This window comes from Cyrtonyx montezumae, unplaced genomic scaffold (assembly GCF_038088225.1).
Source record: "Cyrtonyx montezumae isolate F1298 unplaced genomic scaffold, pur_monq_1.0 scaffold_36, whole genome shotgun sequence".
Lineage (NCBI taxonomy): Eukaryota > Metazoa > Chordata > Aves > Galliformes > Odontophoridae > Cyrtonyx > Cyrtonyx montezumae.
In genome coordinates this window covers 2,194,503-2,209,608 of record NW_027072041.1, presented here as the reverse complement: position 1 = coordinate 2,209,608, position 15,106 = coordinate 2,194,503, and the positions used below count along the sequence as shown (strand labels likewise).

Sequence of the window (15,106 nt, the reverse complement as noted above, 5' to 3'; positions counted from 1 at the left end):
CACAGTGCAGTTATAGAACTTTGACTTAATTGCTATTACAGAAATGCGATGGTATGAATTGCATGACTGGAGCACGACAGTTAAAAGTCTACAAACTTCTCATGGAATCACAGGGTTGGAAAGGACCTACAAGATCATCTAGTCCAACCATCCACCCATTACCATTGCTACCGCAAGTTACTAAACCATATCTTGTAGCTCCTCATCCAGACAACTGTTGACCACTGCCAGGGACGGCAGCTCCACCACCTCCTTGGGCAGGCCAGGGAGATAGGCAGGGAAGGATGGGCAGGCATGTTGCCTCTGAGAAATAGGGTGACAGCCTGTGGGGAAAAATTAGAGTTCAGACCAATAAAGGACACCTGGTGGTTGTGATTCGCTGCAGGCCACCTGATCAAATGGAGCTGCTGCTACTGCCTTCTTGCTTCAGCTAAAAGAAATGTTGCACTTGCAGGCTTTCATCCTGATGGGGTTTTCAACCATCCGGATGTTGCTGGGAGAGAAATCCTCAAGACGTCTGAAGTGCATGAGGGTAACTTCCTGGTACATTAGTAAAACTGACCAGAGTAGAAATTTTACTGGGCCTGGTGCTCACCAGTGCAGTGGAATTCATTAGAGGTTAAGATTGGAGGCTGTCTGGTCTGTAGCCACAATATCATGATTGAATTTGTGAGTTCCAGGAATATGGAGCCTTTTAAAAAGCTTAGCTGGGATCTTGAACTTCAGGAGAGTGAACTTCTGGCTCTTTAAGTAACTACTGGATGAGGTTCCCTGGGAAACTGTCCTTAGGGATGAAGGAGTTGAGCAGAGCTGGCAGCTCTTCAAGGATGCCTTTATGGGAGCGCAAGAGTTCTCTGTCCCCCAGTATAGGAAAATAGGCACAGGATGCAGGAAACCTGCTGATCAAGCTGAGGGAAAAGATGGGCGGGCTGCAGCAGATGCATGTGGCCTGGGAATAATACAGAGATGCCATCCAAATGTGCAAAGATGGGGTCATGTAAAAACTAACAAGGGATTCTGCTGATACATTGGTCATAAAAGATAGGCCAAGGAGTGTATCCCCTCTGATAAATAAGAAGGAAGAACTGGCTTCAACAAACATGGAGGGAACTAAGCAACTCAACTTATTATTTACCTCAGTCTCCACCGGCAGTCAGGCTTCCTGTATATATCTCTTTTCTTTGAACAGGGGTTTGAGAAGCAAAACCCCACCCAGTGTAAACAAAGGGCAAGTCTGAAGCTACCTGATGAAAATGAATGTGTATAAGTCTATGGAACCTGACAACATGCATCCCAGTTCCTGAAGAAACTATTTGATGTAGTTGTGAAGCCAGTCTTAATCATATTTGTGTCGTGGCAGTCAGAAGTCATCAAGTTGTGGCAGTCAGAAGTCCCCTGTGAGAGCTGAGAAAAGGAAGACCTGAGGAATCCAAGGCCTCTCACTTCTATCCCTGGGGTGATTGTGGTTTTATGTTAAGGCACATGAAAGATGAGGTGGTCTGAGAGACCAGCATAGATTCACCAAGGGCCTTACTAATCTGGTGACTTTCTACAATGGAGTGATGGTGATGATGGACACAGGAAGGGCAACTGATGCCATCTACCTGGACTTGTGCAAGGCTTTTGATGTAGTCCCATACTACAGACTTAGCTCTAAATTGGAGAGAGAAGGATTGGAAGGGTGGATTATTCAGTGGATAAAGAATTGGTTGGATTGTTGCAGCCCTAGGATTGTGGCCACTGGCTGTGTTCATACAGGGCTGTTGGAACGTGTCCAGAGAAGGGCCACAAAATTGATGAGAGGGCTGAACCTCTTCACCTTGTTCAGCCTGAAGAAGATAAGGCTGTGGGCAACCTGATCTTGGGGGTGCCCTTGCCCATGGCAGGGAATTGGATCTAGATAATATTTAAGATTCTTTCCAACCCAAGGCATTTTATGAGTCTATGATCACATGATATTTGACCAAATAAGGCGATTACGGCTTTCTTTAAAAGGCAAGCAAGAAAATAGTTAAAGGACTGTTCTTGAATATTATATTGTAACTTTACAATGTAAATTTTACAAAATAATAGTCAATCAATTATATATCTATATATATATATATAGATATAGTTTTCTGGGCAACAAAAATAAATGCAGCCATGCTTGAATTAGGTTTTATTCTTGTTCTCATTATTTTCTCTGTGAACAAGCTTGAGTTAGGTTTTATTCTTATTATCTGTGAACAAGCTTTTACTTACTTTAAGATTAACATTAAAGTAGTAGAAAGTAGAGATTTGGTTTTCTTCATTTTCTTTATCTACTTTATCATTTTCAGTGGAACTGAGAAGGAAGTATTCCATAAAATCAGAGACTTCTCTTTTATAAATCAGCAGCTGGTAAAGTTTTCTTCTCTGTCTGAATACATGGACTTTTCAAGTAGGATTTCCCTTAGCAGAAGTAATAATTGTAGCCTTTGTGACCACATACCAAACTTAAACAACAGAATTTCCCTGAAAAACTGTGCCTAAAACCTAAAAAATGAAAAATTCATACACCACTGAAGGACGATAAAAGGCATTTTGTTTTCAACTTATCTATTTGTCTCTGAACTGTTTGGATTTATATATTTCTGCCTATGTTCAGTGCTTTTTCTGTAAATGCATTAAGGTAGATTTTAACAATATAATTGTCCTTAAAACAGAAAATGGAACAACATTAAACACTGCGATACTTTTTTCTAATTTACTTTCATTGTTTTCTAATAGATGAGAATTCGAGAACTTGAAAGAGCTTTGCAAATGGAAAAAGTCAGCCAAGCAGCAGCTCTGTCAGATTTAGAGGTGATCAAGAAGGAGTTCAAAGAGATGGAGAAGTCATATGAGAGAGAAAAGCAGAATGCCCAAGAGAATTTGGAGAAAGTCAATAGGTAAGTTATCTTTTATGTTCATTACAAATTGGCAGTAGGCAGCTTGAGTAGCACAGTTCTGTAGCTTTCTACCAGTAGAAAACAGTACCATCCTACATATATTTGCAAACCAAAACAAAGTTTAGAACTTGGCATTCCATAAATAACAGATTCAAACTATTAAACATACTCATTATGGGGAGGTGGAGAAAATAACTAATCTATTATGTAGGTTATTTGTCTAAGAAAAATATTGAAAATGATAGTTATGATAGGGTACTGTAACATTTGGAAGAAGTATAGGAAAACATACATGATAGGTTTATAAAATATTTTTTTCTCTGTACAAATGCAACATTATAATGAGAACTTTTCATGGAACTAGGTGGATCTTCAAGATTTTATCTAGGAATTGTTTATTATTTGTGGTGAATAATCTTAATTTTCTGCTTTTGCATAAACATGGAAAGTTTTGACTTGATAAGAAAAGACAAGGAAAAGGTGTGAAGTAGACAAAATCAACTGGAATTCCTTTCCCACTCAGTAAATCTGCTTTATCTGTGGTAGCAGATGGTTCTTGGAAGAATGGCTGTATTATACTTCCCATGCAGACAGGAGGATGGCACAGTACTGTGTCTTCTTCCTCGTCTGAATCAAGTAGATACTGGAATAAGAAAATATCAAATAGAGTGGTGTTGTAAAACAGGTAGCTAAGCAATAGGTAAAATGAAGGATAGATTTAGGGAAGGAAGAGTTTAGAACTCAAAGTTGATGGCTTACTATGGTGGAATGGGTAAAGAATTCTGTGGGCTATAGAGCACTGATTTCAGCCTTTCTATATGTGTAGTTTCAGAGATGTCTTTAGTTTGAAGCATCTGCTGTTATTAGCACAGTGGAACTCTTCATCAAAATCACGCCAAAAGAAGTCTGAAAGCAAAGAAAGCCTGTGCCAGTAATATGATTTTTTTTAAATAAATTTGAAAAACTGCTTCATATTCAGTGCAGCTTTGTTGGAAGTCTGTTGGATCGGTAGCTTTTCCAGTCCAACTTATGACCTGCATTGCACGTGTTCATCATGTATGTAACTTCTAATTTCTTATTCTTGCACAAAAATTTCTCTTCCCCCAGTTGCTAATTCCTGGACTATTTCTTCCATCCAAGGTCCAGTTCTGGGCTCCTCAGATCAAGAAGGATAGGGAACAGCTTGAAGAGAGTCCAGCACAGAGCCACAGAATGATTAAGGGTGTGGATCATCTCCCTTGTGAGGAAAGGCTGAGAGAGCTGGGTCTCTTTAGCCTGGAGGAGTCTGACGGGTGACCACATTAATGTTTATAAGTATGTGAAGAGTGAGAGTCAGGAGGATGGAGTCAGGCACTTCTCAGTGATAAGCAATGACAGGACAAGGGGCAGTGGTTGCAAGCTGCAACACAGAAGGTTCCACATAAATACAAGAAAAAATTTCACCGTTAGTGTAACAGAACAGTGGAACGGGCTACCCAGAAAGGCTGAATGTTTCCTTTTCTGGAGACATTGAAACACCACCTGGATGTGTTCCTGTGTGATCTAATGTAGGTGTTCCTGCTCTGGCAGGGGGATTGGACTAGGTGATCTTTGGAGATCCCTTGCAATCTTTGGCACTCTGTGATTCTGTGTGATTCCAAAGTCAAACATTCCTAGGTCCATCTCTGTATGTAAGGCTTGACCAGTTAAATTCAGCATCATCAAATGTAACATGTTTTTTTGAGTTTTTTTGGCTAAGGTCGATTAAGCTGGAGTAGTTTTCAGTCTAGAAAAACTTAAACTTTTCAGCATGGCCACATATCATAACTTTCTGTTATCTATCAGAGAACCGATAGCTTTCCAACAGTCTAAAGGTACCATTTACTCATTTCTTAGAGAAACTTCAGGAATTAGACCCCTTGTTGTTTCTGTCCAAGCTCAAAAACTTACCTTTGTACTGTATGAGCAGTTCATTTCTACATGAGAGAATGCTAACCTTTTTGTGAAAGTTAACACAGTTTATTAGTTGGTAGTTGTTTTAATACAGACTAAAGGAACAAAAACTGCCTACTCCTATAATACTATCTCTCTGAACTTGTCTGTAAAGATAGGTAATGAATGTCGAAATTTACCTCAGATGGACTGTTAGTATACTCAGTTCGTTTTAGACACTTGCATGTAATGGGCGTGAACTGTCTCTTCTACCCTGCCCTTTTTATGCATTGAAGCATACAATTATCAGTTATACTGGTGAGTATCAGTGATTGCTTTCAATGGATCTGTTCAGATAGAACAGGAGAACCTTTGATCCTTTTGAAGGGTGTGGTCCTTGAATTTAAGACAATTCCAGGAGCTTGATATTTTCTTTTAAGCCATGATTTAGCGTCCTAATCTATTTTTGCTTTTCCTGGAGTAGTCTTCCAGGATTGTCTTTTATTTTTTTGGAAATTGCTGGGGACTTTCATTTATTGTGCTAAAATATTTGTATATCTTTTTAGCTGGACTTGATGTGGAATAAGTGGAAGGTATCCAAAGATGTGAAAACTGATTTTCTGAGAAAAAGATCAGTAACTGATTCCAAGCATACGGACTTTTCTGGGTTGCATAATTTATTAATTAGCTCTGAACCCAGTAGCACTATATAAATTGGAAGCAACAAGAGATCTGGCTTTTCATGTGAATTTACTTTTCTTGAGGAGTGAGGGCATGATTTAGAATAAATTGGTACTTCTCTTACTGTGTTTCTGAAAGCTGTGAGAGAAGGAGTGATGTTTGAGGACTAAAACAAGCAAATCCTTTCTTTAAGAATAAGAAGTAAAGGAAAGTTAAAAGGAAAGTTAAAAGCCAGGAAGTGACAATATTGATTTAAAAGTTGGGAAAACTTAGAGCCTTTTGGATTACTATCAGTTGTAATGAGAGAAAAGTGAAAAGAGAAAATAAAAGGAGAAGAGACACCTGGATGTTGCCACTGTTAAGATTTATGCCATAGAATAATTCAAGCTGGAAAGGACTGGATCGTAGTTCTTTATTTCAACATTCTACTAATGCTTGATCAGGTATGAGATCGGGTTACTGAGGGCTTTGTCCAGTAAGTCTTCAAGATCTCCAAGAATGATGACTGCACAAGCTTTCTGGGAGCCTGCTCCTCTTCTTGACTGTTGTGGTGTTAGAAAGCTTCTGATAGTCTGAATCTTTTCTGATTCAATTTGTGATTGTTCTCTCTTGTCCTATACTTCGCTGTGAAGAGCCTGGCTCTTGATGACCTGAAGCTACTGAAGGGTCTGTTATTCACTCTTCTCAAGGCTGAACACACCAAGTTCCCTCACATCATATATATGGCCTGTACTATAGCCCCTGACTAGTCTGGTGGTATTCCTATGAGCTTACTGTAGTTTATTTACTTTTTTTCTTTTTGTGTTGCTATTAGTTCCCTTATAAAATAACATGCTAATGATTTATAAACTCATAAAATCATTAAGATTGGAAGAGACCTCTAAGATCATCTAGTCCATCCTTCACACCATCAATATAATTGCAGCCAAACCAGGTACTTTGAATGCCTATAGGGACGATGACTCTACCACTTTCCTGAGTCTGTTTCCCTACCTCACCGCTGTTTCTGAGAATAAATCTTTTCTAGTATTCAACCTGAACCTTCCCTGGCATAATCTGAGGCCACTGCCTTTTGTCCTACCACTAGTTATGTCAGAGAAGAAACCAACCTCATGTTGCTACAACATCCTTTCAGCAAGTTGTAGAAAATGATAAGGTCTCACCTGTGCCTCCTCTTCTCCCAGTTCCCTCAGCTGCTCCTCATAAATCCTGAGTTCCAGACCCTTTACCAGCTTTGTTGCCGTTCTTCAGTAGCTCTTTGGGCCTCAGTGTTGTTCCTGCAGTGAGGGCCCCAAACTGAACACTGTGCTCAAGGTGCAGCCTCATCAGTACAAGGACGGGGATGCAATCACTTCCCTCATCTTGCTGGCTACACTATTTCTGACACAAGCCAGGACAGCAACTGGCCTTCTTGGCCTCTTGAGCACACTGCTGGCTCATGTTCAGCTGGCTGACTGCTGACAGAACGACTGTACATTCTTCTGGGTTCCCTTTAGTTATTAATGTATTTGTAAAAACAGTTTTTATTAACTTTAAGAATGGTGACCAGATTAATTTCTTGCTGGGCTCTTGCCTTTCTAATTTTCCCTCTGCAACTTCAAGATTTCTGTAGTGAGAAACATCTATCCTTCCTGGACACTTTGTCCTTCAGAACTGTCTACCACATCACTGTGCCTACCAGTGTCCTAAAAAACCCCAAGATCTGCCCTCTGGAAGTCCAAGGTAGCAGTTTTTCTGATGCCTCTCCTGACTTCACCAAGAATTGAGAACTTTAGTGTTTTGTGGTCTCTATGTCAGAAGCAGCTTCAGATTACTATGTCTCCCACCAGACCCTTTCTATAAACAGCAGAACTAGCAAAGCAACTTCCCTGGCCAGCTCTTCTATCAGCTGTGTTAGAAAATTATCTTCCATGCTCTTCAGGAACCTCCTAGACCATTTCATCTCTGCAGTATTGTATCTCCAGCAGATACCTGGTAAACTGAAATTTCCTATGAGAACAAGGGCATTAGCATGTAATAATGCTGTGTGACAGTGTCGAAAGCTTTGCTAAAGTTGAATTAAATGTTGTTCTGTTATGGGTAGCTGTGTTGTTTAGACATGATTTAATCTTGATAAATCCTCAGTGATCTTTCCTGAGTCATCTGTCTCTATTTCATGAGCCCAGAAACTTGTTCCAGGAGGACTTGCTCCATGATCTTCCTAAGACAAGTGAGAATAACTGGCCATTAGTTCTGTGGTTTGTTCTTTTATTTTCCTCTGACTATAGGTGTGACATCTGTTCTTCTCTAGTAGCCAGGGACCTCTCTGATCTCAGTATTTCAAAGGTGATAGCAAGGAAGCGTTTCTATGATTGTCTATCTCTGTCAGCACTTTTGAATGTAGATAAGCCCATCTCTTTTCTGTTTCTGTGGGTTCCATTCTCACAGGTAATTCCTCACTCAATTCTTGTTTGCTTTTAGCAGTTGTTCTCTTTCTTAATCACAGAGGCTTAGGATAACTTATTGGTGAAGACTGAGGCAAGGAAGGCATTGAGTGTGCTGATAAATCACCTGACCAGTACAGAAACGAGCCCATGTTTCTTTTTCTTACCACAACATGTGGTAAAATCTCTTCTTGTCCTGGTCATCCTTTAATAACATCAATTCAAAGTGAATTTTGGCTTTTCTGACACCTTACAAATGTGCCTGCTAGTCTTTCCAAATTCCTCCTAGGATTTGTCTTGCCACTTCTGTCTCCTACGCACTATTTGGTCCTGCAGCTTTTGTAAGTTTCCTGCTTAGCTAAACCAGTCTCTTTATATATGTTTGTTTTCCTGGATACCAGTGGGGAGAGAGAGTGCTGGTTAACTGTGTAAGTTTTGAGAGAGTCTGCTGGTGGAAAACTCTAAAGGCATGCCGTTGTGAGTAGAATATAGTCAACTGTGTGGAAATATTAGGAGGAAGCTTTGTATCTGAAAACAGGATAGATTACATAAGACTTGTCATAGTGTTTCTGAAGAGAGCTACTTCGTTAATTAAAATGTAATGAATTCTGTTTATTACATATAATTTAGAGGTTATGTTAAAAAAAACCCAACAAATTAATTTCTGGCTAGTAGAAGCGTCAGGAACTGGAAAACATACCACTTGGTGAAAAGCTCTTCTTGAAAGGAAAATAAAACTTCTTATAGTTGAAATATATAATATGCAAATTTAGAACCCTAATGATGTGCAAATGTCAGCCACATCTATTGGTTATATTTAAAAGTATGTAGTACAGCTGTCATAAGTATATTTGATTAATAAATGAATGAATGTTTTAATGCTGGAACTTTACAGATTGGAAAGAGTGTATATCTCCGCAAACAAGCAAATGAATGAGAAGATTGAGGAAAAGAAGAAGGTAATTAATGATCTCTCTGAGAGGCTACAGGATAATGAAAAAACTCACAGAGAATTACAAGATAAACTTGCAACGGTAAGACAAAAGGCCAGTGATGCTTCTTAGGGTTTTTTCAATGTATTATGTACATAAAATGCATTTATGGACGAACTCAATCATTGTGTTACTCTAGTCTTACTTGTTGCTTTTTTATTTTGTAAAATGTTAATAGGTTTTGCTAATACACTAGAGAAGTGAATTTGAAAGTGTACGGTAAGTGACACTCCCTGTATTTAACTGAAGAGGTTTTTTTTTCTTTTTTCTTTTTTTTTTTCAGAAAACAACTAATTTGAAAGTGTGCCTACAAGGCAAAGAGTAACTTGTCTTTACATTCCTAGAGAAGGCAGTGATGTTTAGAAATGGATTACGATTCCTTGTAGTGAATGTTATACTACCATGCGATTTTTAATCTACAAGCTTTGTTAGCTGCCATTGTATGCATAGTTATTTCACACAGTGTATTGTTTTTTACTGCAAATCCTTGACTTTAATAAATAACTAGTTGGAAGGTGACAATGCAGAGGAGATTTGGATATATTCTACTGAATTGTTTTCTGGAATCTTTTTTCTTTGTTTGCATGACAAACTGAAAGCTTCCCTCTGTCTCTGCTCACCCTAAGACTGAATAATGTTTTTCTTTTGCATAGCATTAGGGACAAATCAAAGATCTTTGGGGGTTGGACTACATGATCTCGAAAGGTCCCTTCCAGCCCCCACAATTCTGTGATTCTGTGATGTTGTGATCTTAGGTATTCTGCATAAAATCTTCAACTGTGCAGTAGCATTTTCAGTATTTCTCTACTTTGTAAAAATAAACTGTTTTTTTTTAATACTAGACTGCAATTTGTTTTGTTTTGTGTCCATTAGTAATGTGACTCTGTATCTGACAAAAAATAGGAGAAAATTCTGTGCCTGGTCTAGGTTTCTGGAAATGACTGAAGCGTTTAAATAATGCTTTTGAAATGAACATTACATTATAGATAGATAAAAAACAGGATAATTTGTCTCAATTTAAAGAAGTATCGTGCAAAGAGCTAGTTGTATTAGTTCTTGCACTGGAATGATTTAAAACCAGAAGTCTCTTGAACAGGTAGTAAAAATAATCATTATTTTTGTGGAGTTGTATTAGAGATGCCCTATGAGATTAGGTTTATACCGCCTGAGATGGCTTTGTATTTTTCCTGAGACTAGGTATTTTTTGAGGAAGCAGGAGTGGCTGTGTGTGTGGTCTTGTTTATTCAGTCTGGACAGGTTTTTTTTTTTTTTCCCCCAAAATGAAAAAGCAGAGCACTGGCAAAACCTAGGTATATATAGCATGTCACATACCATTATCAGACACATACTAAACTTGAGTGAAAATGCCAATGTGTTCTCTGTCTTCATTTCCCCTTCTGCTTCCTTGATCTATTTATTACTTTCCTGTATTTTATACTGCTGTTTGACATCCTGAATATGTACTTTCTACTTCATGCTCATAGTCTTATATTGGTTTCTCACTATACTGCTGTAATGCAAGTTAATGTTTTTGTTTGTAAAATGTTTTGGACAATGCAATCAATTAGTGAAGGCTGTTTGGTTTTGGACAGACTTGCACGTGAATCAAGTACATTCTTTGGAAACTCTTTTGTATCAAAAAGAAGTTTCTTTTAATGGCTCAGTTGAATGTATAGTAAAGTAGTTACAATGCTTTTAATTTTAAATATTAGCATGTGGCAGAAGTTTGCCAGATATTTGCATGGATTAAATGTGGCAGAATCTATTGGTATCAAGCAAAACTGCTTTTGAATGTTCAGCATGAGCAGGGTTTCAAGATTTCCATTGTGTTTTTACTGAGGAAATTGGTCTCAAGCTTGTCATTATTTCCAGCTAGGGTTTTTAGAAATTTTAGCTTGAAGAACAGGAATTTGGAAGAATGGCCATTGTGATTCAGAGCTGGTTTTAAATTGAAACAGTCTCAGCTGTATTCCTGCCCCATTGAAGGAATAAGTGGTGTCTTGAATAGGTTTTAAATTTACTTGAGGTATTTACATTTCTGGCACCTAGTAGTAGATGAATATTAATACTTAGTACCAGACAAGAGGGAGATGTTGAACCATTATTTTATGTGAAATGTATATTGAAATTTGAGGAACTTGGCAATTCACAGGAATGCATATTGGGAATTTGCAGGCATGAAGAATAGTGGTTTTTAGAGTAAACTTCTTTAATGTGGATGCATTGTGCATTCATTTACTCCCCCTTGTATAGATACTATCAGGAGTGGAATAATTATACAATTAGCTAATTATATAGTTGTAACAGATTACATAGATCACATTGATTGCAATAGATTATATCCAGAGGATTTTTTTTGCCTTGTAACATATAAATCTTTCTCTTTTGGTCATGTGTGCAACCATATGATATATATATTTAGGCTGTCTGTAATAGCCTTGTAGGTTATTATAAGCTGAAGCTGGAAGTCAGGAATGGAGTGTTAGAGAACTTATTTCATATACATAGACAGAAGCAATTCTTTAATAGCAGTTTCTTAAGTACTGATTGAATAGATAGCAGATCACCTTGAAAATTATGATTGTACTAGAAATTCTATAGAGTAGAATCTGGTACTCAATGGCAAAGATGGAATTTCATCAAGATAATTTACTGTGAATAGAGATTTTTGTTTCAAGTTAAACAAAAACAAAAATCAAAACAAAACAAAAAAACAACTCAAAACCAAACCAAACACCTGAAGAGGTACAGTCTTTGCTAATTTTGTGCTAGTGATTTTTTAATGTTATATTACTCTATTTTTAGTGTTGTATTACCTTGTTTGACATTCTTGTTTCGCTTGTGAGAAATCAGGGTGAGTGTTCCTACTTCTGTTATCCTTATTTAAGATGACCAATCATTTTAACAAATCATACTGATGTCCCAATGTTTGAAGACAGGCACCTAAGAAGTGCTTCTAAAGTTGTTAATTCTTGATAATTTTTTTCTGATTTAAGCAACCAGAAAAATGTCTTCCACCAAAACTTGTTGCAAAGTTCTTTGTAGGAAACTAGAATAGTTCCATTTAAAACTTACACACTTCTGATGATTTCTATTAAAGTTGTTAACACTGGAGGCATTATTTCTTGAGAAATCAGGTTTAATTTACCCAAGTCCAGGCACATCTTAAGGATTCCTCTATAGACTTTCAAAAATTCTTGCTAACATAAGAAAATAAAGAAAATGGAGGAAGAATCTAATAGGTTGACAACTTGAAGAAAAATTAGCAAAAAGGAGCAAGATTGTTACTGGGGATTGTTTTAATGCTATAGGTCATGCTTGATTCCTAAACTATGTTGCAGTAACAGCATTGTCACTGTAGTAAAACCAAATTTTGTTATTGTGAAACAGTCTTTTGGAGCTATTTCTATAGATGCCTTGCTTTGGTTCCCTTAGGATCATGCTTGGTAAATATTCTGATGATTTTGTAAAGCTTGGAGAAGAGGAGGCTTGAGGGAGACCTTTTTGCTTTCTACAGCTGCCTGAAAGAAGGTTGTAGCGAGGTGGGAGTCAGTGTCTCTTCCCTGGTAACTAGTGATAGGATGAGAGGTAATGGCTTCAGGCAGCTCCAGGAGAGGTTCAGGTTGGATATTAGGAAAAATATCTTCTAAGAAACATTGGTGAAGTATTGAAATAGGCTGATCAGGGAAGTGATATAGTCACCGTCTGTGAAGGTTTTAAAGACAAGGGTAGATGTGGCACTGAGTGGTATCTCTTAGTAGGCATGGGTTGATGAAGGAACTAGATGATCTTAGAGATCTTTTCTAACTTTTGTCATTCGATAGTTTACCCCCTTTCTTTTCAAGGAGTAGCTGGACATGCTGCTGCTTAGTGTCTATGTGAATATGTCTGGCTTTTGACACATGCTCTGATGTCAACAGATAAGACTTGGACAGCTCACTTAGTGACTGAATTGGTCTATGTGCAGTAGAGTCACATAGCAAATCCCTGTAACTAACTGCAAATAAAGCAGACAATACTGCTGAGAATATCACTCTTGGAATAATGTCCAGAGACTGCCAGGACAGGATCCCAGTTCCCTGTATGATAGATCTGGAGTTTTGTTAAGCTAATTTACAAAGAACCGTAAACTCCTGCCTACATGTTTATTCTTAAATGGTATTGTGACTAAGATGTGCACATTTTCAGAATCAAGTCAAGGGACTATTTCTGAAGTGCATATAGTAGGGTTTATATTTTCTTTATTCAACATCATTGTTGACTCTGGTACTGAGTAAATCAATTAACTTGGCTTCTGTCCTGGAGCTGGTTATGTTATCATACTAAGATAGAAGACTAGTAATTAGAATACTTCTACAATCATGGTAATAGGGTATTGTCCAGATAAATGCAAATGCTTCTGAAATATTTGTGTAATTCTGTTAGTGAGTGAATAATTTATAAGTAGTAGGTTTTCCTACTACTTACTTAGTGCTTGCAGTTATCTTTAGGTAAGAATAACTGGCATTTGGATATTTTTTCCAATGGTAATAAAAAATATTTGATTTCTGTTTAACCTCATGAAAAATGCAGTTGTGTTTTCAGATCAATGGTTATGTAAATATATGGTGAAACACATTCTTCTACCAGAATCTCTTCTGCTCTGAAGGGATGTTTACTAATACTAAGAGCCTTCTGACTTGGAGAAAGGACTACGATCCAGAATCGTTCTGGGTTTTGAAATTAGGACTTTACTACCATGTTGTTTGGTTTCTAGCCTTCCAATCTGAATATTTTCTGAGGCAGAGAATTATTTTTGTGAGGAATAGAAAATTATTATATGTTTGGAGAATTTGAAATTCTAAGGATTTTTAATGGGTGTAATTAGGCTATTTAAATCACAAATGATAGAGGAAGTGGTATTTTCTCTAACTAGACTACCTTTTTATCTCTTCCTGAGAGTACCTTCCTTCCAGAATAATCACACACAATTGCAGATTCACTGATGCTGGCTGGCACCTTTGGAGACTGTCTAATGCACTCAATATTCAGATCAGGGTCAGGTAAATCAGGTTGCTCAGGACCATGTTCAAGTGATTTTGAATATCTCCAAGAATAAAAACTCCACAATACCTTTGGGCAACCTGTTCTAGTGTTTGACCATTGTCACAGTGAAAATGTTTTATTCTTGTTTTAAGGGAAGTTAGTTGTATTTTGTGTTCATTGCTTCTTGTCCTGTGACCAAACACCTCAAAGAAGAGTCTGCCTTCCTCTTCACTTCCTCTTTTTAGGTACTTACTAACATTACTAGTATTCCCCTGTGTCTTTTTTTTCTCAAGCTAAATAGTCCCAGCTTTCTCAGCCTCTCCTCGTATAACAGATTTATCATCCCTTCAACAAACTTTGACCCTTTGTTAGACTTTCTTCAATAAATCCATGTCTCTCTTCCTCTGATGAGCCCAGAACTGGACCCTGCACTGTAGATGTGTCTTACCAGTGCGGAGCAGAATCACTATCCTTGACCTGCAGTTAATATAGCCCACGATATCACTGACTTTCTGTCCTTAAACATACATTGCTGTTTCACTGTCAGTTTGATGTCATTTTAGTTCCTTTTCTTACAAGTTACTCCCCATGTTGAAATGCTACATGTGTTCTTTCTCAGGTACAAGACTTCATACTTTTTGGTTTTCAACTTCCTGAAGATCCTGCTGGTCCATTCCTCAAATATTTTCAGGTCTTTCTGAAGGATAGTACAACTTATCTGGCGAATCAGTCAGTCCTTCTGGTTTTCTACCTGAAAAGTGAATGAGAGTTCTCTCTGACCTTTACCCCAGTCATCAGTGAAGATGTTAAACATCCAATGGCTTTGTGCTGCTGCTTACAACCTTCCAGGTCCCACAGTTCAGCCTTTTAAAAATCTACCTCACTCTCCACTTACCAAGCACATATTTCAGTTTGCCTATAAGGCTGTTATGGGGGGCAGTGTCTAAAGACTTATGAAAGTCAAGATAAACAACTTTAATTGCTCTCTGCCTTCTCCCTTCAAGACAGATGGCTCATTGTCGAAGGTTGTCATGTTACTTAAGTGAGATTTCTTCTTTCTGCTATTCCTGATCACCTTTTTGTCCTTTGTGCATTCAAAAGTGGTTTCCAGGATTATATATTCCATCACTTTCTCAAGAATCAGAGTGAGGCCAACACAAGTTAC

At 37.8% G+C, this 15,106-nt stretch overlaps 1 protein-coding gene across 1 annotated transcript in view; it reads left to right on the top strand.

Moving 5' to 3' along the window:
• CCDC171 (coiled-coil domain containing 171) overlaps window positions 1-15,106 on the top strand; it is a 158,379-nt gene that overhangs the window by 27,039 nt on the left and 116,234 nt on the right. The window contains 2 exon segments of the mRNA XM_065745478.1: window positions 2,749-2,909; window positions 8,820-8,958. Coding sequence (XP_065601550.1) covers window positions 2,749-2,909; window positions 8,820-8,958 — 300 coding nt within the window.